Source organism: Callorhinchus milii, unplaced genomic scaffold (assembly GCF_018977255.1).
Source record: "Callorhinchus milii isolate IMCB2004 unplaced genomic scaffold, IMCB_Cmil_1.0 Scaffold9, whole genome shotgun sequence".
NCBI classification, from domain to species: Eukaryota; Metazoa; Chordata; class Chondrichthyes; order Chimaeriformes; family Callorhinchidae; genus Callorhinchus; species Callorhinchus milii.
Genome location: NW_024704750.1, coordinates 8,679,524 through 8,706,781, shown reverse-complemented (window position 1 = coordinate 8,706,781; position 27,258 = coordinate 8,679,524). Strand labels below are relative to the sequence as shown.

General features: G+C 41.2%; 1 protein-coding gene across 2 annotated transcripts in view; it reads left to right on the top strand.

The window, feature by feature from the left end:
• The window catches only part of rab15 (RAB15, member RAS oncogene family), a 46,051-nt gene that overhangs the window by 2,487 nt on the left and 16,306 nt on the right, over nt 1-27,258 (top strand). For both annotated transcript variants that reach the window (XM_042338348.1, XM_007888111.2), the window contains exon 2: nt 24,276-24,336. In XM_042338348.1, coding sequence (XP_042194282.1) covers nt 24,276-24,336 — 61 coding nt within the window. The remainder of the gene's footprint in view (nt 1-24,275; nt 24,337-27,258) is intronic.

Genomic DNA, 27,258 nt, shown 5'->3' with positions numbered 1-27,258 from the left:
ATGGGTTACTATTTCTCAAGCCTCTGCCCTAACTGCCCTTGAGGTGGCTACTGGGAACCTGAATATGACCTGGCTGTTGTCCCTTTCTGAGTTTTAGATTTGCTTTCCTTTTCCTGATTGAAGAAAATCACCTACAGAATGCACAGACATTACACTATAGTAAACTCCTGAAGTGCTTTGAGACATCCTCTCATCATGAAGGTGATGTATTAAATGCAAGGATTATTATTGTTGTTACTATAAATCAACCTTTGTCTAATTTCCTCTACACTATCTGGCTGAACTGAGTTGCAGAACTCACTACATTGAAAACTGTAGTAATAATAATCACTTTCTGGGGTAATAATTCCTCCAAAAAGAAATTGGTTACTCAATCCATAACTCTTTGTGAACGTTGCTTTGCACAATTGGCCGCCACGTTTCGCCCACAAGAAACATAGTCACTCCACTTTGCAGTATAATGTGAAGCACTTTGAGTCGTGATAAGGCACTATATCAAATGCAAGGATTATTATTACTGTGAATCCAAATCTAAATCCTATCGCTCTTGAGTGGAACACATTAATAATCCAGATCATTGAGGCACTAATGCTGCTTTTATACTGGACATTTTGTGATGAGTCATTCATTTTGCCAGTATTTCACAGGCAAGTGTATAATATAAACAAGATCTGACAGGTTGAATCATCAGACCTGCTCCTGACACCACGTGGAGGAGGTGGTTGCAGGAGCATAGCAATCCTCAGCTGCAGCAGTTCATATTGGAATGGACTCGTTCTCCGATCTCTGACCATCCTTTGATTACAGTGGGAACTTTTAATGAACTTTTTTATAGTTGTTTAACATTCGCCTAAAAATTACTCGTCATTACACTTTATAGTAATTCCTGTGAAGCGCTTTGAGACATCCTCCCAACGTGAAACTTGAGTGCTCGTTTTCTCTCTGACCACAGTTGACTTTTTGAAGTAGGAAGCGTAAAGCCCATCTTATCCTTGCACAGCAGTGTTTGTATAGCCGAGAGCAAAGCTCCTTCATTCCCAGTGATATCACTGCAGCTTAAGAGTATTGTACTGGGTTACAGATTCATAATAATGCAGAGCTGGATCAAAGTAAAATCCCATGAGTAGAACCTTCAGCATTTCAGAATCTCCTGAAAAGTGTTCCCTTGTAGTGCTCATTTCAGCACAGTTCAGGTTCCAGGGACTTTTGATGTGTGCAATTTAATTCCACTTCACCTAATTGTTTGCCTTTTTAAGATGCTCCAATTTTAAAATCGAAAAATTGGATTTTTTTGATGGGAATTGTTTCCTTTGTTCAAAGAACAAGTGTAGCGCAGGTACATCATGATGCACAGCTTGGGGTGTGGGAACCAAACGATAAAACAAGATCAGCTTTGTTCCAGTTTTTCATACTTTACCTTTTAAAGGGACACAACCTTCAGGAAGGAACTTCTCATGTGTTTACAAACGCACAATGCAATGAAGTCACATGGAAAGAGATGCTCTCCTGCCTGCCTGCCCACAGTCTCGTTACAATGATGAAAATTATGTCTTGCCGTTCTGCTTCATCCAACATTTCAAACAAATCCAGAAAGAAATGAGAGACTTGCAGGAGGCTTTTTTTTCAGGCAAAAGGTGCAGTTTATATCTCCCTTACCCCATCCCATAAAATTTGGTTTCAAAACATGGTTTTAACAAGAGCTCCGTAACTATTTTTATACTGAATGCACAAGAACAAAATATACATTCACTACAATTTACAGTAAACTCTGTCATGCGCTTTGAGACATCACAATGATGTGAAAAAAATGCCACATCAAATGCAAGGATTATTTATTGTTTATTACCATGAAGCTCAGGAGCTCAACAAATGTGATGTTGTGATATTAATTTTTTTAGCCACATTTACGTTCCATCTGATGTGACTACTGATCTGTTAATGTAGAGGTGAAGAAGTGTCTTGGTCGGCTCATTGACACGTGATCGGAGAGGTGGGACATCTTTGCTGCTTCTAATTTATTATTCCAATTTTATAAAACCATTATATTTGAAAAGTTTGTTCTTCAGCAGATACTTTTGTGACAGCAGTCACCAGGGCAATGTGACAGTGATGCTTTTGTTGAAGTTATTTCTGGGGTCTAAGCTTGCCTGAAAATTTCTGTAGCAACACCCATGTTAATTATTTCCACTGCAGCAGAGTCAGCAATCGCTGGAATTTATGCTAGGGCAGGCATTTTAGAAACGCGTGAAAATATTTGTCCTGTCCTCTAGTTTACTGATTACGGTGCTTGAGAACCAGTTCTCAAATAGCCTGAGGCTGCTGGTAACTGAATTCTAAATAACTTTCCTTGGTAGTATTGCAAGCCAGCAACCGGATTTTGCAGGTGTTAAGCATTATTTGTGACTTTTTGGGTCAAGTCATGATCTGTGGGCAAGTTCTAAACCGGTTAGCAATACATATGCTGAATTGCCTGCCTGATAGGACAGGCTGATAGTTCAGCTCAGTTGCTGTTCCATTACCTCTGGAGGTGGGATAAGGACATTCATTATCTATTTCATAGTCCTACCACTGGTTTAAATTAAAAGGGGGCAATTAGTTTAAGAGAAAATTAAACATATAATTAAGCAACTGGAATGAAGCTTAACTGTTCAATGCACTTGTATAATGTGGTTTGTTAATGCAACCAAGACCTTACGCTCGTGTGATTGACACAATGCACCACTTGAGTCCAAAATAGTCAAAAGCTCTGGTGTTATTTGGTGGCCACCAGCATCTGCGTTCACATAGATCATAAGAATTGTTTGGATAAAGCAGTTGCTTTTGGCTCATTCAATTTTCTTTCAGAATACCAACCTTGCTGCCTTTCTACAGCAACATCAAGCTGTGTCTTAAATGAATCTAGTATTCTGGCCTCAAACCGCATATGCTTCTTAGAAACTTAAGCAGGTTTCTTTCACAAACCCAATGAGTTCTTGTTCACTGCAAACCTGATTGCAGCTAAAGCGCATCGCAATGAATCCCTCAGTCCCCACAAACGCTTTGTTCACATACAGTTCGTGTGAGAAGACTATGTGCAGGAGATTGCAGATATTCTTGCTTGGGTGTCAGGCAATCCGGCATTTCAGGCGTGGTACAAAAGCAACACTTTTTTACTTTATGTAGTTAAGAGAATTGTTCTTCCAAATTTGAATCTGGAGAGAGCATTCAGAGCCATTTGTGCCACCTGACTAAGTGAATGTATTGGTGACAGGAATTCGAGATGGTAAAGTACAACATAAGAGGTATAGTGGCTTAGGTGTGTCATTTCCTACAGCGCTTTGTAACATTATACAATGTCTAGTAAAAATGTTACACTTCAAACAGTTTCTGTACTATACTTTACCAAACAAGGTTTGCTGTACAAAAACATAGAGTAGTTTACACCGATGGAGCTGCTCAAAATGTAGCTACTGATTTGCTTGTTGTAAACTCAGAAATGCTACATTGCTTTGGGGACGATACAACAGATGCTTTAAACTTTGGAAGTTATTTCAAGACTGTTACAATACTTTGTGTTTCTGTAGCAGGTATCAGCAAATTGTTTTGTAAATGTTCATGTAAGCGTTTCTCTTTTTTTTCTCTCTCTCGAGATAATAAGTCCCAGCATGGGACACTTTCCTTGTCAGAAAGTGATGAATTGTATATTTTTCAAATTCACATATTGGTTAAGGAGATTGCAATTTTATTGAAACACAAACAAATAGCCACAGGTCGAGGTGTTTATTTGCAGCTCAGAATCTAAAACGCAGCGGGATTGGCAGCCATTGAATCCTGTAGGTCACTGGAGTGTATCATGTGAGCTCTTGGGAACTCTGCTCTGTTGCGGTTTCTTTCCTGCACATTGAAGTGCATGCTATCTTTTTGAATGTCATTTAATAGCTGAGTGTAAAGTGACATTTAGGGAAAATTTCTGGTCTGTATTCTCACTTAAGCAGGCTACGGTATTGGAAGAATAAAAAAAGAGAAAATTCCAAATTTTTCCCCAACCTTCAGCAAATCTAAAAGTTGCACCTTCGAGCACCCTTTTACCCCCCTTCTCTCCCTGCCATCCACCCTTCCTGATCGCAACCCCCTGCTCGGGTGCAAATCCCTGACTGTCCAGCATCTTGGGATGTCTTCCTGACGTGAAAGACTCTATACAAGTGTCATTTATTGTTGTTGTTGTTTGATCTGATTTGATCGATGACTTACAAACTGGTCCGAATAATTGTTTACCAGTCCTTTCCTGCCATAGAAGTCACAGGGAGCAGTTTCATACCACATGACCAACTTTGAGTTGAAATAAGTTACATGTGAGCAACACAGTCCCTAAAATATGCTTCTCAAGAGCATGCTGCTCTTTCTATTGTTTGAAAGAAACACTTTGGGGGATTGTTTCTATTAATGCAAGGCATCAAAATGATCATTTCTTTATTAAATAACATAAAAATTTAAAAACATTTGTAGTGCTGTGTACTTTTCACCTTCTGTTTGATATTGTTCAATAACAGGAGAAGATGGACAACCTTGTTTTTTTAGTTTGTCAATGTTACGGGAGAGAGACATTCATGTTTTGAGAGCTGATAAGGTCTTACACATCCCCCAAAGGACTGAAAACCTCTTGTATTCCTGCCTTTGCATTCACTTAGTTCTATGCCATGGATCTGTACTTGCTGATGCAGAGTGTGGCAAGCTCAGACCTAGGTCTGACTCACCACCTCCGAGCTGGAGCTGTCATCTATTTTAATGAGACTTGATCCTGCAGAAAAATGATCTCATTCACATTTCTATCAGTCCTCCTGGGTTTTATCAGAACAGCCAGAATGACGCTGAAGCCTGCTTGACGCAACAAGGACCATACTTCCTGTCAATGCAGAACACAAATGGTGCAACTCAAATCCAGTTCCACATAATGACTATAATATCATGGTTCGTATCTGTCCACATAATTCACCTGTGGCATTTTCAACCATGTTGAGTTCTTCTGTGGAGTCCTGTAGCTCGGTGGTTAGAGCACTCGCTTTGCAAGCGAGAGACCTGAGTTCAATTCCAGGCAGGGCGAAACCTTGGGCAAGTTTCCTTACTCCACACGCCTAATAATAATCCCTCCAAAACCAAAAACAATAATAAAATTGGTCATTTTCAATCTAGGACTGTTTGTGGGACATTGCTGTGTGCAATTGGCTGCCGCGTTCACCCACAAATATACAGTCAATTCGCTTTACAGTGTGTTCTGTGAAGTGCTTTGGGACGTCCTCCCGACGTGAAAAGCGCTATATCAAATGCAAGGATTATTATTATTCTGCATTTTCTCCTCTGCTTTGCTGAGTGATGCTGGCATGTGCATGGCCCCGTGCTGCCCTCTGGTACCTCTCTCTGCACGTACGAGCTTTGGCTGTGAATGATGGCAGCTTATATGACAGTGGGAGAACTGCCTCAGACAAGCCAATGCTCTCCTCACCGCACAGGTACACACTGCATGTCCCCTCTCCCCCCCCACCCCACACACACACACTTTCCACCAGGGTTCAGTCCACAGCACTCAAAAAACAGAATTTTAGCTAACCAACCAATTTTCTCTTCAGCTGAGATGCAGCACCTCAGGACAGAGCAGTCATTAAAACACAAACCTTTAGCACCATTTTACACTGGACTGTGTATTCAGTCACTGAGGTATGGGGGGGGAGAGTAAAGTGTAAATGCATCTGAGTGTCGACTCACACCCACCTTCATCCCAGTGTTGCTTGTATTGATATCCACTAATCCATCCATGATCTGGATCGGAAACTATGTGAGCTTGAAATCCTTACAGATCCCAATGCTTTGTCTGATCTGTACAGTACCTGTAAACCATCTATCTTTCCATTATGTTGTTTAGACAATGAACCCACGCTTGGGGGAATGTTTTGTTCCATAGATTATCCCATTAACCAGAATAATGCACAAGGTTATTATTTACTTGAAAAAAACACTGCTTATTTGTTTTCAATACAGGTTCTTTTCCTAGCATGCTGACACCCAATGTAATATGGGGCAGAGTCATAAAACTGCTTAATACTCCCTCATTGTAGCACGTGGCCAGAACAGTCACCAATTTCTGCCATAATATCATGTTTACCACATAATATGATTCTCCACTGATAAAACTCCTGGTGTCAAAACCATAATGATATCAACTAATGGTGATGATGGCCTGAAACACAACTAAAACTGAATACTGACAAACCTGCATATGTTGTCTGCCACCGTGTTATGCTCTGTCGGGTTCAGTGGGATTCATAAAGGCTTTGTTTTCTTGCAGTGTTGCTGTTATTAAAACTTCTCAAGTGTGTCCCAGTTTTGAAACCCTGCCAGCATCTTTGAAATGCAATAATAACCTTCAGTTTGAAGATTTTTAAACTCATTCACTGTTACTGAGTAGAGCAAAAGACGTACTTTATTAATCATTTCAATTTGCTTAATTACCTCAAAATGTACCCAACACCACTGGTAGACAGACCTATAACCAACAGTAATTCACCCCAGTGATGTTATAAAGTTAGCTAACTGTTTACAGACAATAAGCATAAGCCCAGTGACAACACTACTCTTTTTGATGAAACTGTGTATGATGTCCCCCCAAATGTTAAACATTTGGATCTGTTGAATTATTTTTAAGGAGACATCATTTCTAGCACACTTTACACATCAAAGCAAAAGCTTGGATTTACATAGCACTCTTCACGCAGGGTAGAATCTCAGAGCGCTTATAAAATATATCTATTAGGGAAATATTAACACCTTTTATGAAATTTTAATTCATTAAAAACTTACTTACTCTCAGCAGTAACTTTGAATGCTGCTTTTGTAAACTTCCTTCTCTTAACATTCAGTGTAATACAGACCATTGAGTTTCTTATAGGCTTTTTGTGCAAGTGTTGTTCATTTTAACATTGGCTCTGCATTGGGAATACAAAGTAAACAGTGGGTGCTGGCACTTCTCAAAGGTTTTAGGCGAGGCGTGTTTGCACTGATCTTTAGCAGAACTCACAGCCTGCAGGTAGACAGTAAGGCAGCGCTGTAGAAGAGGATCAATCACACTTGCTGTGTGCAACACCATAAGATAGGTCGGGAAATGACATGATAAGTTTCCACAAGAATGCCTTTTCAATATTTGGCAGAGTGTACCGCATGGTATTTTGAAATCAAAGACAAGCAGAGCATCCAGAAAACCTCTTGCAGAATAACATTGCCATTGCATTAATATTTTAGATGCTCTTGAAATGTAATCAAAAAAAGTTGGTCACATTTGTTAAGACGTGGAATAAAACCTCCCAGTTATTCTGTATGGTGTTAATCTCATTGTGTTGTGGAATTGCAAAGGAAAAGAGTCCTGTCACTGATTGCCATCTGGTAACCCCACCCCAATGAAAATTACATCCAAGTGGATGTTGGGCAAAGATAGGATTGAGTTTGGCTGTGGCTACACTGCTTCTCCTTTACCACGATTAAATCTCCAGTCAACGTGCACATGAAAAATAATTATTGAGGTGTGGAAAGGCTACCCCTTTCTATGGATATATACCACAGTACGAGTCCAAGAAATGAAAGGGAAGGAGGCGAAACACTTTGCTAAGTAACCTGGAAGTCAGGATAGTGGGGCAATAGATGTGCACAAATGAGGTTCTTTCACCTGAACCATCTGGATCTATTGACCTAGCGAAAGGATTTGTTTGTATTGTTACTGGTGATACATCTCTTATCAGGTGCAACACTGTTTGTTCATCCGTAGTTGGTTTTATTTTATCTTGTTGCCATGTTTTGTTATTTGTTGGGAATGTAAATCAGGGCTACAGGAAAGTAATAAGCCACGCACAACTTTACGTTGAACTGGGAAGTGATGCTGTAGGCTGATTTGTTAGAGCGGGTTGTGAGTAGAGCATCCCTCTGTGTTTTGCAAAAATACAGAACAGTACAATTGAAGGATTGCAACACAGAAACAAAGATCATTGAAAACAAGTGCTGATGTCAAATTCATTAGATTCAGATTTCAGAAGTATCTAGGTATTAAATGCAAGAACATGAATTCATCTTGTATTTGTATGCATTATCTTGGAAAGAACATATTAAATAAAACTTGCCAAAATGTTAAAGATTAGCATTTTCGGAGCTCATAAATGGAGGATTCACTGTTACCAGGGAAACAACTTTGCTGTATTATCTGCACAGAGATCATGTGACAATAAAAATAAATTTGTGGGTGCTAATAATTAGGCTATTCCACGTGAATGTTTGCTTATGCTGCTAACAATTGCTGCCAATCAAACCAAACAAACTAGTCTGGTGCATTCATCAGTGAATAATTTATAAAGGAAAGTGCACCCCAAGTGGTAAAGCACTTTATAACATAGGAGCAGACAAGAGAACTTGGGTTTCAACTAGAGATCTTTAAAGGTAAGGGTGCAGGCATAGAAAACACAAATAAGATATATATGTATAATATATTATATATATGTGTGTCAGTGGCACCAAATATAAAAATAAGGAAGTAGGTTAAATTTTTACAAAATGTTGAGGTAGGCCATCCTTGCCGTATTCCTAGTAGTGCTGCCCATTCCATTTCACAAGGACATCAAAAGACAGGGAATGGGGACAGCATTGGTTCATGTAGATGGTACCATGATTAGCGGTTATCGTTATGAGAAGAGAGTTGAAAGACTGGATTTGTTTTCATTGGAATAGAGATGCTTAAAGAGGATCTAACGTATGTCTTCAAACATGTGGTAGGTTTTGAGAAGATGGCTCGTGAAAGGTCATTCAGGCTGGTTGGTGATCGATGACTGGCAGTGTTTTAATGGCAAGTCTGCCCAGATAGTTATTTTCAATTCACAACTGAAAGGACTGTCTGCAGCACAAAGCACGCTTATTTTGTCATGAGCTTAGTCCCATGCTCTGGGATGGCTTGAATATTGGTGCAAAAGTGTTGTTTAACGATTGATCGATGCCTCTGCAACTGGATTTTCTTGTAAGAGCTGATGCCAATGACTTTAACATGAGAAGCACCAAGAAAATCGATGTCTTTAGCACTCCCTGTGGTGATCAATTGTCCCAGCAAAAAATAAACACTTTTTCTTCTTCTCCTACTCCCAGCGAGGATATAGCAACAACATCTTTCCCCAGTACAGAAAAACTCCCGTCTTACCCTTATAGTCATATAATGGCCTGAGTCGTACATGCACCCGAGACCCATTTCAGTTTCCTAACAAAGCCACTTAGTTTCCACGACTCATATTAACCATCTCCCAACTGGTAACGTCGCTGTCCTACCCTCCATTATTCCCACACTTACCGTTTGCTTTGAGTCACAGAATATGACATCCTAACCCGTCGTTCGTGAGCTGAAGAACTTAATTTCCCGTGATTCAATGCGATTCCATTGCTTGCTGGTAAGTGCGCATGCGACGACGGGTCAAGACGCATTGAATCCCGAGAAACATAGTCTTGACTCTTCACCAAGTGTACAGAGCATGAGTGCTGATAGGCTGTTTGATGCAGAAAGATGAAGATTTATAGCCAAGCCCAATGCTATTCTCAACCACTATATTTTCCAGCAGGGACCACTGTACAGCAATCGAGAGCAGAAACCCCTGGAAGTTTTCCCCCTTCCTGCTTCAGGACCCAGTACTTTGTGATCAATAGTCATTTTCCCGAAGTTGTTTAGGCATTATCTTATTTTGTTTTTAGAAGTACTGCATAAAACATAAACCGGATCTTGCCATTTCCCTCCCTTCCTCCCTGTATATGTCTGTCTGGAAGCTGTCAGTGCTGCTGCTTAGGTGAACAGCCATAGGATGTGTCTGATTGATACAAGAAGGAACTAACACGTCCCTTTTTTGATGATAGTCACTTATCCTCTTGGGAGAACCTGAATGTTCATCACAGTCAGGAAACCAGTCCTGCGATTTCCCAGGGCTATTTTGAGAGACACTGTCTTAATGAAATAAAGAATTGATAATCAGCATTTTTTAAAAAAAAATGTTGATCCTATGATGGAGTTTCACACAAATGCTGAAATATCTTTTGAATCGATTTATTACTGTGTTGTGGAATTGTCACGAAGATGGGACCTTTTTACCAATTGTTGCAGTGCAGTCATTCTGCTGAGGCCCTCAAATGTTTAGTGAGGAAAAAGGATTCATATCCAGCAAAACAATGAAACCGTGAGATTGATCAATGCTAAAGCTCAGAAGTTGAGAGCAGCCTGCAGGCAGTGTATGTCAGCACACAACATGATGCACCACTCATTAGCAGCAAAACGATTTGCAGCCTCAATTTCTCCCCGAAGTGCATTTCTATTGAGAGGAGGTGACAAGTGCAGGAGAGGAAATCAGCCGGCTGCATGGAAACTGATGGAATGAAAGTCTTCTCTCTCTGCCAGCTGCAAAGTTGTTAAGTGAAACATGTGCTAACCACTTTCCAGTGAATGGGAATCCACAGCACAAAACTAAGCAGATGTCGGCACTGGTTCACACCAGGTTTAGTGTAACTGCGACGAGTGGGGACAGTGGAAAATTCACAGGTGTTGCAGTACAATAACTTAAATGTTTACAGCAAGCAAAAGAACACCTCAAACTGCTTACTACAACAGCAACTTGCTTTTATATAGCACCCTTGAGGTGGAGTAGGGTCCCGGAGCACTGCTTACTCATTGCAGTGATAGATACTGAGCAAGATGTGGGATGGATTTAGAAGTGACTAAAGCACAATTGGAAAAAAATTGCATTTTGCAGGGAGGAAGCAGGAAGAAGTATTTTCAGAAGAGATCTCCAGAGTGAAGGCTCAGCCTCGAATAGTAGAGTGAAGGAATGAGTCATTAAACCAAAATCGAAAGAGCAGAGATTGCCTATTGAGTAATGGGACTGAATAAAATCACACAGACTGAGTGGAGCGAAGGCACGGAGCGATTTAAAAAAAAAGGAAGAAATCTTGAAGTTGATTTGTTGAAGGATGCATCTCAGCAAAGGACAAAACTAATAGAATTAGAAAAAGAAAATGAGAACAAAAATCAGTGCTCGATATATGAAGTACTTCAGAGAGACAGTACTGGTGAGTCATTTAGACAAACTTGCAAACGCATACTGAGTCACTCAGTTCATATGTAATAATAAATGAGCACAAGAGTTGATGTAGTCCATGATTACAGCAGCAGTAATGTAATAAACCGATCTTAAAACCTCAGTGACCTTAGAATCTTAAAACAGCTACAGGGGAAAAGCATTGTGGAAGGAGGCTAAAGACTGACATTTAATTACTTATCACTGATTCTCAATTTTAAGCACATTAAAAATACAGTGAGATTTTGAGTATGATGGCTTCTACTCTGACTGCTGGCTCAGCCACACTGGCTCAGTAATGAAACTACTGGGAAACCATACACTTTCCACTACAGAAAATCACTTGATTGTGCCCTTTTAAGAAAACCTTATCAAAATGTAACCATGTCTTCCAAGTCAGTGGGATTGCATTTATTTTGCTTTTCTTGTTTTATAAACTTGTGTTGAATGAAGAGTATCACAGTGCTGCTTGCCTTGTTCTCCTGAGGTAACCAGTGGGAGTTACAGTGCAGTATTCTTGTTCAACAATCCCAAAAGGCTATCTTTTGCTAACAATGAACTAATGTGCAGAATCAAACAAAGGCATTTGTCTTCATGTTGAATTTGACCCTCCGACTAAATAGAGGACTCTGGCTTTTCCCAATCCCATTCCTGGTTCTTCTTCTCCATCTTCAGGATATGCTTCCTCCTCTCCCATCTTCTTTCCCAGTAAGTGCCACATATTGTTTCCAATCGGTAGCTCTCACGCTTCTGAGAAAGGAGGTTATGGGTTTAAACTTGGCTGAAATTCCACTGGAGTACTGTGATTTACCAAGGGAGAACTGCATTGCTGGAGGCATCATTCAAGTAGGATTTTGATTCTCGATTCTAAGCCCTCGTGGCCTTACATTATTTTGAAGAAGTAGAGTAGTGCTAACCCATTGTTTCTCTGCTGGTCATCTTGTCAAAAAAGGTTAACCTGCACCATCCTTCAACCTGATTATTATTTATTTATAAGAATCCTTATATTTGACACAGTGCCTTTAACATCAAAACATCTCAAAGCACTTCATAGGTAATTGCTGCCAAGTGTAATGACTATGTATTTTGTAGGCAGACGCAGCAAACTATTTGTGCAAAAGCAGAGTCCCACAAAGAGACATGAAGTGAATGATCAATTTATCTGTAGATCGCTGGTTGGTTGCCAGTACACCGACAAAAACTCTTTTCTCTTTTTGATGAGTGACACAGGAATTTTAACGTCCACTCTGATAATGCTGCCCTCCTCCAGAATTTTATTGGAGTGTCATCTTAAAATGTAACTTCTATTCTGGTATCACAGGGTAATTTTATTGCATTGCACAATAGTGACAATTGTGTGGAGTCCTGAAGCTCAGTGGTTAGAGCACTCGCTTTGCAAGTGAGAGACCCGAGTTCAAATCCAGGCACAGGGCAAAACCTTGGGCAAGTTTCCTTACTCCACACGTATAATAATAATCCCTCCAAAACCCAAAACAATAATAAATTGGTCATTTTCAATCTACGACTGTTTGTGGGACATTGCTGTGCACAATTGGCTGCCCCGTTCGCCCACAAATATACAGTCAATTCACTTTACAGTGTGTTCTGTGAAGCGCTTTGGGACGTCCTCCAGACGTGCAAAGCGCTATATCAAATGCAAGGATTATTATTAAGGATTAAAAGTCGTTCTTCCTTCTGAAGTTTGTTGTAGTTTTTCTTTTTCCCCCTCCTATCTGTGGTACAGTGACAGGCATCTTCTTGCTTCCTCATGCCAGAATTCAGGTCAGAATGTCTAAAGAATTCTCTTACGTGTTCACATACATAATACACCAGTTAAGAATGAAATCTTCGTCTCATTGAATAGCTCTTACTGACTGCATTCTCTTAAGCCTAGTGGACCACAAGCACTAATGCTTTCATGTTGCATTTGATATTATTGCAGGATATGTTATTTATAATGCACAAAACTCCAACCTGGTTTTAAAGTTGTCACGTATTTTTACTTTTGTTTCCTCCCTCCTTTTTCAAGGTGAGGTAATTTGGGGATTTTTACCATCAAAATAGTGCTGCATAGATGTAGTAGAAATAAAGCTTATGTGTATTTTTAATAATCCTTACATTTGAGGAGTCCTGTAGCTCAGTGGTTAGAGTCCTCGCAAGTGAGCGACCCTGGTTTGATTCCCAGCAGGGCGAAACCTTGGCCAAGTTTCCTTACTCCACATGGCTGATAATCCCTCAAGAAAAAAAATAAAAATAATAATTTGGTCACTCAATCCATGATTGCTTGCGGCACACCGCTGTGCGCAATTGGCTGCCGCGTTTCGCCCACAAATATACAGTCGATTCACTTTATAGTATATTCTGTGAAGCTCTTTGAGACATCTAGAAGACATGAAAAGCACTATCAAATGCAAGGATTATTCTGATATAGCGATTTTTACATTAGGAAAACATTTCAAAGTGCTTCACAGAGTTTTACTGTAAAGTGTAGTGACTGCGTCTTTTGTAGATGAACACCTTTTAATCTTGAAGGTGAGGTGTATTTAGTTGTGCAGGTGCCCATTGTTGCTGCCAAGTTGTCTTTACCAGAGCTGGAAATTTAATAATAATAATCCTTGCATTTGATATAGCATTTTATCATGTCGTCGAGATGTCTGAAAACACTTCACAGAATAAACTGTAAAGTGAATAGACTCTGTATTTTGAGGGTGAAATTGGATCCTCATCATTTGAATGCAAATGTTATGGTACTAAACATTCCTATCAGTCATCTTCATGAGCATTAAAGCCTTTGATCACTTCATAATTGATTCTGGCACAGACAATGCACCATGTTCAAGCTGAGTTTTAAGTAAAATCTATACGAGTTCTGGTCAGGGGATTTTCATAGGGAAGGTATTCTTTTAAAATACATATATTGATTCCATTGGGAGACTACAGCAACTGTCTTTGATATGCCGCTTGCAATCCTGTGTACTCTTTCAGCAAGTGTGAGCGAGTGCCTTTGTTTGTCTGCTTCAGTGATAAACTGAGAGCTGTAGTCACGCTGGTGACAGGATGTGATGACGACCAAAGTGGATGTCGAACTCCACGGTTCAGCGATTGCAAATACCGCTTCTGAAAATGCTCACAAATGGCAGGATAAAAGCAAGCAACTGTTAGCAACATAAGAAAGCATGCAAAACTGGTTATCCAGTGGATATAATTAACTTGCATTTTCTAGAAGTGTTTGATAAACTTTGACTTATGAGTCTTTGAAAGAAGGTTAAAGCATGTGGCACTAATGATACATTTGCTTGTTGCCACAGAATTGACTTAGCAATAGGAAACAAGATGATGATAAATGATCTCTGAAATATATTGGATTGAATATAAATTGATATCAACAGCTAGGAAACATTGAACTAAATAACATTGCATTGATTCAATTTTAAAACTAATCTCCTGGCCTGAAGCCATGAGATCCTCAGGTGTGAAAATCTCAGGCAGAGGTTCTTGTGAGTGCAATATGCTCAAGTAACAGGACAGCAATGTGAGTGAGTGTGCTGCTTGAGGTCACAAAAAGCTCTACTCTCTTCAGATTCCAAGGGGCCCAGGTGAAATATATTCCGACCGTCATGCTCTTACAAGTAATTTTAACATGTCTTGTACCTAGTTAGGTACCATTTAATGGGGAAGGAAGAGGAGCCAGTGTGTCAAGGTGTGAGCCTATTTTGGATTAAGACCACATACAAAATGTTTGCCAACCTGAACCAATGCAGTTGCAAGGAAAAAACAACAAATTTACATTTGATTAACACCTTTCACATCAAGAAGATATCTATCCTCAGGCCCTGAATAATTCTGTAGGTTGTTATAAAAGTGGGCTCTTTGCCAGTAAAAGCCATTTGCTTTGTATTTGCGGCTTTCAGAAGCCACTATTATATTAAAAAATACAAGCGTATCAACAGAGCAAATAAGCTAGCCTGACTAGGAAGAAATAACGACCACAGCAGCTGTCTGAAGCAAGCTAAGATTACAATCACTAGCTTCGTCCGCAAAACATTAATTAGGTCATTACCAAATTGTGGCAGATTGAGTGGCGATCAGCCAAGCCCCCACTGAACTCCCATTCTTCAGCAATTTAATTGCAATTATTACTTTTGAAAAATATAGGTTGATAGAGAACATTTTTTTCTTAAAATCATAATAATGCTGATGAACACACTTGCTTGAAAAACTCAGCATTTTGTTGATTGAGGTTACGCACTTTGAGAATGTTTTCAGTGTAATAGGCACTAAAACAAATGCAAGGATTATTATTCAAAAATAATTTTGGATATAGATATCCAATTTATCATTCTTGTAACATAAATTTTTTATTGCAATATTCAACAACAACTTGGATTTATATAGCGCCCTCCACGCCGGATGGCGTCTCAGAGTGCTTTACAGTAACGGATCCCGGAACCGAGCCAGGGGGAGGGGAGGGAAGGTGACCAAAGGCACGGTCGAAAAGAAAGTTCTTCAGCAGAGACCTGAAAATTCACCCATTCAAGAGAGTTCTGGATTTCAGTACTAAGACTGTGTTTCTTGAGATTGGCTTCAATGTTTTCATATCTCAAATCAAATTTCAAGGAAATAACCAAGTTGATTATCTCCCAGCTCCACTTTCTTGCCCCACATATCACCGACATCATCAAGCTGTCCCTCTCCTCTGGCTCTGTCCCCATTCCCTTAAAAACTGCCACCATCACGCCCACCCTGAAAAAACCCTCCCTTGATGCGTCGCAGCTATCAAGCTACCGGCCCATCTCCAACCTCCCCTTTCTCTCCAAGGTCCTGGAAAGAGTTGTCGCCTCCCAACTGCGCTCTTTCCTTTCCACCCATTCTCTTTTCAAACCCCTTCAGTCAGGTTTCTGTGCTGCCCATAGCACAGAAACTGCCCTGGTCAAGGTCACCAATGATATCCTGACCATCTGTGACCAGGGCTCCCTCTGCCTCCTCGTCCTCCTCGACCTATCGGCAGCATTCGATACGGTCGACCACGCTCTCCACCTCCCCCGCTTGTCCTCCCACCTCAACCTTCAAGGCACTGTCCTTGAGTGGTTTAGGTCGTACCTTTCTCACCGTCTTCACTTTGTCTCGACGAATGGCTTCTCCTCCACCCCCCGTACTGTCTCATGTGGAGTCCCTCAGGGCTCTGTCCTCGGTCCCCTCCTCTTCACCCTCTACATGCTCCCCCTTGGTGATATCATCCGCAGACATGGAGTTAACTTCCACATGTATGCGGATGACACCCAACTCTACCTTTCCTCCTCTACCCTCAACTCCACGACCACCGATGTCCTGACAGCCTGCCTGTCCGACATCGAGTCCTGGACGAGAGACAACTTTCTTCAGCTCAACGTGCGAAAAACCGAGGCCCTCCTGATTGGCTCACGTCAGCGCCTCCGCACCTCAGGCGCCGACACCATCAGCATCCAAGGCTGCACTCTCCACCTCTCAAAGCCAGTCAGGAACCTCGGCGTTTTGTTCGACCCTGAGCTGTCCTTTCTCCCTCACATCCGCACCACAACTGGCACCGCCTTCCATCACCTCCGGAACATCGCCAGACTACGGCATTACCTCACCCCTCACGCTGCTGAAACCCTGGTCCACGCCTTTGTCACCTCAAGGCTGGACTATGGGAACTCTCTCCTCGCCGGCCTTCCCGCCACCTCCCTCCACAAGCTGCAGGTCATTCAGAACTCTGCAGCTCGTGTACTGTCCCGCACCAGGCTTCGCAACCACATCACTCCCACCCTCGCTCGCCTCCACTGGCTCCCCATCCCCCAGAGGATTGATTTCAAGATCCTCATCCTCACCTACAAGGCCATTCACGGCCTTGCTCCCTCCTACCTCTCCAACCTACTATCCCCCTACCTACCTGCCCGTACCCTCCGTTCCTCCGGCTCCGGTCTGCTCCACGTCCCCCGCCCCAATCGCCCTACCATCGGTGGTCGGGCCTTCAGCCTCTCAGCCCCGAGGCTCTGGAACTCTATCCCCCAGTGCCTTCGCCTTGCTTCCTCCCTTTCCTCCTTCAAGGCCGGTCTCAAAACCTTTCTCTTTGACCGTGCCTTCAGCTCCCCTCTCGACTCTCTTCCCCCTTCTCGCTCCCTCCCTCCCCTCACCCTGACCATTTCCCCCCTGCTCGGGTCATGACCCAACTGTGCAGCGCCTTGGGACGTCCTCCTGACATGAAAGGCGCTTTATAAATGGAATCTTGTTGTTGTTGTTGTAGTGTTTCATTTACGACCACATTTGGACAGGAATCTGACCAGCTGCCTGCTGCTTGTCCATCTACGGTTCATCTCCCCACTCCCATTAGGCTTTGGCTTGCAGGGTCAGGAATAACGCTGACATTGTCATTGCAAGAGGGTAATGCTCTATGCACACTCATCTCCACCCCACCCCCCCTGCCACCCCATCACTTAACAAAGATCTTGAAGCAATCCTACCTCCATGTTGCACAGCGCAATGTTACCTTGACAACAGCCGTAGCAACCCATAGCCAACCTATGAACAGGCAATATGAAACTACAGTAACAGACAAAGCATTTGGTTGCCAAGAAAGGAACATAGAAAACCAGGACTGAACTGCCGCGGAGTTCAGCATTGCTCAAAAGAAGTCTTAGGATGCTACAAAATCCTACATTTGCCCATCTCTGCAAATACCTCTCTCTGAAGGCCGCTGAAACCCTGGTCCATGCCTTTGTCACCTCTCGGCTGGACTACTCTAACGCCCTCCTCACCGGTCTCCAATCCACCACCATCCAAATCATCCAAAACTCTGCCGCCCGCATTCTCACCCCCACCAAACTCCGCTCCCCGATTACCCCAATCCTTGCCAGACTGCACTGGCTGCCTATCCCAGAGAGGATCATTTCAAGATCCTCACCCTTGTATTCAAATCCCTCCCTTCCTCTGCACCCCCCTACCTCTCTGACCTCTCTCCTCAAAACAGTACCTGTTGCTTTTGTTCCTCCGGGTCTGGCCTCCTCCTCGTCCCCTGAGTCCTCCGTTCCACCCTCGGCGGCCATGCCTTCAGCCACTTTGCCCCGAGGCTCTGGAATTCCCTTTCTCACTCCCTTTGCCTCGCCTCCTCTCTTCCTACTTTCAGGTCGCTACTGAAGACCTTTCTTTTCGACCACGCCTTTGGTCACCTTCCTCCCCCTCCCCCCGGCTCGGCCCCGGGATTCGTTACTGTGAAGCGCTCTGAGATGCCATCCAGTATGGAGGGCACTATATAAATCCAAGTTGTTCTTGTTGGTGGTAGAGTGGGGGGGAAATAAAGTGATCATTGATGTATAATTCTGGACTATGTGCTTCTCCAACTTCTTGTAACTGTTTGACGCCGAGCAATTGAGGCCCAAATTGTTACTTTTTCAAATTTGAAAAAAAGAAGCATTTTGTGCCTTAAATTCTTACACGTCATTCCTTTACGTGGTTCTAGGTGAGCCCCGGCCTAGAAATGGCAGAAGGCTGAGAATGAGTCACTAATGAATGACTCGCTGACTTTCCAGATCACCTACTGTCTCATTAGTAAAGGATGCAGCAAAGAACTCTTAAGTCAGTTCTTCTTTCATTCAAAATAATTGTATTTTCTTCTCTCTTTTTCCGTTTCTCACGTAGGAGATGTGTTTGAAAGACCATTTCAAAGCTTGAAACATTGGCAGTCATTTAATCTATTTTGACAGTTGTTTTGTTGAACATCTTGTGAAAGGTAAATTTATACCAGATACCAGAAAGTATTTACTTGCTTGATCATTATTGAACATCCAGAATGGGTAGTCGGCAAGGGTGGCTGACGCCAGGACATGACTCATTTAAGGAACTGTTTAATCCTATAGTGTGAAGACAATTGGGGTTGTATTCTGGAAGGATGAGACTAAATGGGTTGAAGTGGCTTCTTCCTCCAAATGTCAGACAAGGGTAGACTGTGAGCTTCAACCTGAATTTCTAAGCTTCACTACCAGTGGTGGAAACAAATACTGCAAATTTGAGCCCACGTGGAATCCATCACATTGACGAAGGTATTGGGGATAGAAATGGTGTGTGGATAGCGTTATCATTTTTTTAAATTTAGAAAACGTGAAAGATCAAACTTTTATTTAGGGCCTAAAAATTAAATTTGCTTGACAAAACCGACTAAAGTAACTGGCCTTTTGTTATGTTCTTCAGACTGAAGTGAGTGGTATGGTGTTTTGTATTGTGGGTTTTCAGGGAATGATTTTGTTATGGTAACTGGAACAGTTTAAGGACCAAAAGTGATCAGAAGACATTTCCCAATCTAGATCAGACCTATGGATTGGTGGGTGTTGTGCTGGTATATTTGCTGTACAGTTAGGATTGTAACAAAGCAGGTTGGGCTCTTCCAGCCTGAGGCAAGTGGTGGTGGACATGGGGGAAATTCTAGGTACGAGGGCGAGGTAGGATAAATGTCAGGTGTCGACATTTTGAACTTTCCTCCCACGGCCTGGAGAACTGAATAGCAACTGAAAGAGCAGTCGCAGGCCTGAGGCTTTTATTGCACTCTTCATTCAAATGTGGACGAAAGGGACTTGCGTCATGTTATTTTTCACAAGAGCAGTTTTTCAAACAAAACGGAAAAAAAAGTTTTCTACTGACGCTTACCTCACCTGCTGCCAGCTTGTTTTAACGTCACCCTGAAAGTCACATTGAGCACATCGTTACAGTGCAGTCCCACTTCAACTCAGCGCTAAAAAAGTTCTGTTGTTTTTTCTTCCGTGTCTTGGCCGTGATGGACATTCTCACAGAGTTCCAGTTCCTGCATTGTATTATTTATTTGTTTTATTTCTGCTCGGCATTTACCGTTTCTCTCATGTTTGCAGTTTGCTGATTGATGTTTCTGGAGTTGCTGCTTTGTGTGAAAGACGTCTTTTTTCCTTCATTAAAGTAGAACAAAAATCGCTACAAAGTGTATTGCTGTATCTGTAATAGTTCCATTTAACTTGCACGACAACTTAAGAATTGGATTGAACTCTCCTCTATGTAGTTGATGCACCAAGCATTTTAGAATTGATTTTCAGCAATTCATTGTCATTTCAAACTTGGTTCAAGCACGTTTTGATGTTTTCCTCCCCCCTTTTGTTTTCATTTTTATATAATATATATACACACACGTGAAGGGCTCTGAGCCGTTACCCCACATGAAGGGCACTATATAAATCCAAGTTGTTGCTGTTGTAAAGGCACATGTATGTGCACACCAATGTATACATGCACACCCTCCATTAGGGGTCATTGAATAGGAATTTAAAGCAAAACACTTTTTTTAAAATTTCTAAAACCAAATTTGTAGGCATTCCAATTGACTTTACAAGTATTTCAGAATAAACTGTTAATCTCTTTCTCTCTCTCTCTCTCTCTCTCTCTCACATACTCACTCACTCTCTCTCTCTCTGTGTATGCATATAGGTGATCAGGAGGAAATGACAGTTTGCTTGACGCACTCTGCTGCACAGTGCTTCACTTATCTGCACTCTACTATTTCCAAACAAACTGTTGATCCTTCTGGGGAAGACCTAAATTCTCTCGGTTTTGTTTCAATCTCAGCATCGATGACTCGGCCAATCAGCCAGTTATTTATCATCCACTATAGGGAACTGACCTTCTGTTCTTCCATTCAGTTCTGAACAGCTCATCCAATTGGATCGTCTGGCTGATTTAGCTCTTAGAAAGATCTTCACTGATCATTTATCTTTGAGCCGAGCATGTGCGTTTCCATAGTGCCCTTTCCCGGAGTAGGAGACTGCATTGAAGTCGAGTGCATGCAGAGCTGCTTTGCATATCACTTCATATCCCTTCGGTCTTCCAATTTTGCTGGAGGAATTGGACAAACAAACCTGAATCCCCAAACATACTTGTCCTCACATGTAGAACATTTGAAGGAACGATGAACCCTGCTGGGTGATGCCCTTTATCACAGTACAAAGTATACTTATTAAGAAGGTGTTTAGCTTTGAGTCTGTCTTTAAGGAAGCTCCCATCATGCTGTATTACTGGCATGTTGGCCGAAGAGCTGAATGAATATAAAGGCCAATGGGAAAAAAATGTTGAGTCTTGCATATCCTTTGTGATCTGTTGCTATTGGTTAGGAATGGTGAATGCTACCTTACCACAAAAACCATGGCAGCAAGCAACAACTGGATTGAAAAGGGTTATTATAATTTTTATTAAAAAACTGAAGTAGAACGAAAAACTGAAGTGCCTTATTAATCACAAATGGATACATGATTCATCATTCATTATTGTCTTAATTGTACCAGAAAGTCTGGAGGTGTAGAGAGGTTGTTGTATTGAATCAAATGACGTGGCTGTCAAACTCTGACTCTTAATAAATAATGGGAATATCAGTGGATGAGTCACCTCGACCACTCTTTTCATGTATCCTCAAGGACAGTTACAAAGCAGCAGTGCTTGGGAGCTGGTCACATGCTCATATCATCTCTCTGTACTGAAACTGACGAACGTCAGAGGTGTTTGTGAACCTGAAGTCACACGGGAAAGGGAGTGTTTCGTTTTGTGAAGAGCAGGTTTTGTACCAGAATCTTAAAAAATAAATTTGTTGGGGAATTCATTAATGAGGTTCAGTTACACTCACGGTTGTAACGCCATTTTATTCTTTAATCTGAAACTGCTGACTACATCTGGAATAAATACAGTGTAATATTCATTGGAGCATATAAAGACTCATCGTAACAGAAATAGAGGTAACTTGAAGAGGAAGCCTCGTCACTGGGCTCCCTTGCAAAACTGTCACCGAAATTATCATTGCCTTAAATACCTTTTCTTTCTTCCAACCACTTCTATTGTCATTTTTTTAAAATCTGGTCTTGTGCAGTAAAATGCTACCACTTGTAGGGTAATCACTGCAAGACGTTTACTCAGACTTTACTGCGAGTTGGAATTATCATTGTTGGAGTTGTAATACCAAGGATGATTCTACAATAATTGTGTCCTTAATTCAGTTTATTTACACTGCTGTGCTCAGTGACTCATCCAAGCCATCATTTCAGTGTTTTAACAGTAATCCTTGCAATTTGATGTAGCTCCTTATCACGTCTCAAAGTGTTTCAGAGGAAATACTGTAAAGTGGGTTGACTGTATTTTGTGGGTAAAACGTGGCAGCCAATTTGTGCACAACAATGTCCCTTAAACGACCATGGGATCTTTAACGCCACCTGAACAGGCAGATAGGACCTCAAGTTAACATCTCATGCACCTCCAATAATGCAACACACCCCCAACACTGCACTGGAATGTCAGCTTAGACTTTGTGATTCCAAGTACCAATGTGGGTCTTGAACCCACAACCTTGTGACTCAGAGGTGAGAACCCTACCACTGAGGTAGGCTGACACAGTAAAAAAAATTAAAGATATTGACTGAAGTCAAACAATTGAAAGGATATTAATGTTATTTATGTTTCGTCACATAAAAGAATTGTGATGAAGAGAAACTCTCCTCTCTCCTACTGCCCAATTCACTTTGTTTATTATGGACTATAGATGTCATGACTTAAGCCTGTTGAAGTAAATAAGATGATAGTAAAACTCTGCAGCCCTGACAAAGATCTGAAGAGATACTTTCCACTGTTCCTTCAGAAGCAGCGCCACACCAGTGACAGAATAAACATGCCTCTCGGAATCAGACGTTGCCATCCTTCTGGCCACTGCTGGACAGAATTTGATATCGTACCTGTACATGGCACCCATGTTTTCGTCACTCAGTGTCTTCTATGTGCTATGTTCCTACTGCTGTAGAACATTCCCTGCAGTATAACTGGGACAATTCCAGACCCTTGACATTATTGAGGGACTGCTCCCTGAAAATAAAAAATGATCTTGCACCTAGTTTGCCGCCTGTAGTAATACTCTTGGGAAATAGAATACTGTACAACCTCTAGCATCCAGGGCTGAATTGTGCCCCTAATATTTATGAAAAGCACAAGTTTTTTTTCAAGCTGCGATCATGCCATTGACATCACAATCTCCACGCAGCCAGCTCTTGCTTCAACTCTCGTCTACAAAAGAATAAACTTAAACTCTTCATAATTTGACTATCTCCGGTTCCCATATCTCTAGCTTATGCAAATAGACTCTGAAGTTTATGCAAATGACTTTTCGAGTAGAGTGTGGCTGACAGTAAAACTGTTGGAGACTATTGAACTCTGGCTTTCTGTGTTTCAGTCAGTCATTGGATCAGGTGCCTGATAATAAAATATTCATGCCCTGATGAAGAACCATACAGAATCTCAGCGTCAGTTATGAAGCTTAGTGCTTTGCTTTATTGTAGTAACATTCACTTCATTCCTTTTGGGACTTTGTTACTAGAAGGTTTACAAAGGCAAAGGGGCCCACATGCTTTCAGTAATCACTTCCACACAACTTTATTTCATGGGAATAATTTAATGATGTGAGCACTTGAAGTGCACAGTGTTCATATATCTCTACCGAGTTCCTCTGAATACAGATCCACATAAAATGATATCTAAAGTACCTCACTTCTATAATTTAAGCTTATTTTTTTAAAAAATCAGAGTTGTGTTGTATCTTCACCAAAGTGAAGTGTCAGGAAAACAGAAGACTTTTCCTTTCTGATCAGTTCAGTGAGCAGAACGTACAGTTGAGCCTTCTTATAACAAAGGCCGGGTCCACACCCCAATCGCGCTTAGGCAAACCTCGATAAATGAAGGTTGTTGTAAAGAGTTTTCAACTGTCCTCTTAGATGGGTACAGCCCCTGTTAGATGTCAAGTGTAGCTGCCTGCACCATACCTGAAATGCTGTACCTGGAGCAGTACTTCATGTATGAACCTATAAATGTACTGAATTGCTATGCAGTCACCCTCTCACATCACCCAATTCCTGATGAATTGTCCATTTTGTGCTCTGGTTCTTTCTCTAAGCACTTGCGAGTTTTTAGGTAAAGTAGAAAAAAATGACCACTGTCCACCTCTCACAGTTCTCAATGCCAAAATAGAATGACAGATGGCAGCCAATATATCCTATCTGCCTTGTGTGCCACAATCCTATTGGCATGGAACTTGCGACCTCCCTCATGTGTTCTGCTAACCACTTGCATGCCTTCTGATTCTGTTCCCTTGTGTTATCTGATTCACAGGAGTCGACTTCAAAATGAAAACCATAGAGGTTGACGGGATCAAAGTACGAATACAGATTTGGTAAGTGCTGTAAAGATCAGCCGTTTCCTGAGAAGTATGATTTGAGTGAACTGTTGTACTTTACCCATTACAATAATACAGAACTACAAATGGAATGTACGAGCTCTCTTCAAAAGAAGACCTTTTCCTTTTATTAGTTTATTTTTATCACATTCAACATTTTTTTTGCACTTCTTTCTTGTAACATAGCCAAGGTAATGTTGTGAGGTGTGTGTGTGTGTAGGCTCATGACGTGTAAGGTTCCACAAAAGCCTGAGCTTAGTGCTCGATATGCTAAGCCAGGAATAGGCATCAATCCCAGTAATTGCTCACTATGTTTCCTACGACAAAAGTGGTGCAAATTTGTTTAGGAAGACATCAAAAAAGGGAGTGAGCGAGCGAGAATCTGAGGCACGGTCTCCATTCAGGCAACGCTTTGAGACATCCTCCTGACCTGAAAAGTGCTACCTGTATGTCATATGCAAGGAATATTATGTGTAATTATTATTATAGTAGCACATTCTAAGTAAAAAGATTGGTCTAGATTGGTCATGTTTTCACCTAAATCCAGATTAATGTTACTGTGGAAATTTGGGAGTATTTCTGAACCAACTGAATATCCAATATTCTCCTTTGTAACCTCCACTCGTGACTATTTGATGATGCAGATTGGCATTGTGGTGTTCAATTCCTTCTTCTTGCAGGAAGTTTAGCTCTCATTTTGAATCCTTAAGGAACTCCAAGCCAACCCACATATATGAGATTGTTTGCACACGGGAGCCTTGCCACCTTTCACATTCATCAAAAACCCTTAAGAAATTTTTGCTAATTTACCATTCTCGAGAATCCTCGGATATTTAATTTGCAAAGGACGGGTTCCATTTTATTCATGCAATGTAATTTCTGGTGGACTGCTGCTCATTCAGTTTAAGAGCCTCAACATTGAATGAAATAAAACTGCGTCAGCACAAGGGATATTTAAGCCCTCAAATTCCCCTCTTGAAATAGGGAAGAAAAAGCATGTTCAATGTGTCTGAATATATCTTTTCAGTTCACTTACATAAAGGGTTGAACACTGCTTTGTCGGAGGTGCCATATCTTAGTTAAAGTGAAGTCCCGTATGCTTGTTCAGATGAAAGTTAAAGATTACATTGCACCATTGAAAAAGAGAAGAGATAACTGCTGTTATATCACTCAGTCACACTCCATAAGATATGTGATTATTTTGTTTGTGAGGATATAATTTCTATTGTACAATCTTTTTTCACCTAAGAAACCAGAAAGAAATGAATGTGTCGACTGACCAGAATCCCAGGTGGGGTAAAAGCTATGTTTCCATGGATACCTGGGTGTGAATTTTAGGGGAAAGGTGGTGGAATCTCTTACTGCAGGAGATTTCTTAAGGAAATTGATCTTTTGCGCTACAACAGCAGGGCATTTGTTTAAAAGCATAGATGAGATTTTTTTTTCTGAAACCAGGCTTTGAGAATTCAGGATTTAATCTTAAAACAATTCTCCAGCTATTTTATCAAATGCTATCTATTGGCTACTGGTTGGTACGGTCAGTGTTTATGGAATCAATCAAGCGTCACTGTGTGTGTGTCTGTCTGTTATTCAGAGAAATTATAATAATTGTAGCAAGTTTTGAGGCCAAGCTGCTTGACTCTGAATACATTCATCTAGAATCCGTTGTGTTTAGTTACATTAGCCACAATACTGGATGGTGTGGTCTCTATGTTCATGTTGGTGCAGGATATCCTGAAATTCCTACCCAATGATGCAGTATAGAGTCCTGTAGCTCAGTGGTTAGAGCACTCGCTTTGCAAGTGAGAGACCTGAGTTCAATTCCAGGCAGAGGGCGAAACCTTGGGCAAGTTTCCTTACTCCACACGCCTAATAATAATCCCTCCAAAACCAAAAACAATAATAAGTTGGTCATTTTCAATCCAGGACTGTTTGTGGGACATTGCTGTGCGCAATTGGCTGCCGCGTTCGCCCACAAATATGCAGTCAATTCACTTTACAGTGTGTTCTGTGAAGCGCTTTGGGACGTCCTCCCGACGTGAAAAGCGCTATATCAAATGCAAGGATTATTATTATTATTATTATTATGCACCAGAGGCTGTGTGCTTGATGCAGCACCATAGAACAAGCTTCTTTCCTTCCAACTCTATTAACTACCATCACATTATTATAAGGTAGAAGGAAAATCTTGGCAAGGACTAAGGTGATGGATGTTCAGAGTTTGATCTTATTTAGAGCGGTATTGGGATGACTGGTGCATTAGAGGTGCTTTCTGAGGCTGTGGCTAAGGCTAGAGGAAGTTATATAAATAATCCAATTTATGTGTCAACATTGCACTCCTTCACCTCTAGAGCAACTCAGTGATGCCTCATCTAATTCATTGTTATTTTTGAAGAAGAAATAACATTTGTTTTTGCTAATCAAATAGCTCTAAGGTTTTTAAAAAAAGAACTGTCCCAATGTGATATAGAGCAGGTGAATTCAAAGCTGTAATGTAGGAAGTGCTTCCCTTCTTGTTGATTGTTAATTAGTTCTGTTGGAAAAGTGGAGTCTGACTCTTGAATGCCCTGAAGTCTGTCATTAGCTTTAAATGTATTGGAAACATCAAAGATTTAAGTCCAGAAGTTGCATTGTGACCTGTGAGCTCTCCATCGAGACTTCCTAAAGTTTAGTTGCTCAGTTGTTTGTACTCTGGGTGTTTACAGTTGGATCATTTGAACCATTTGAATCTATGCTAATTGTATCCTTAAACTTGCTTTTCAGTGAGTTATCCCCATCTAATGGCTCAGCACATACACAGTGTCCAGTACATTTACAAATGCAGATGAGTCAGTTGATGGAAACTAAAACTGAATGTTAATCCATTAAAATGAATAGATTCAGAGAATCATAGAACATTACAGCACAGAAAAAGGCCAT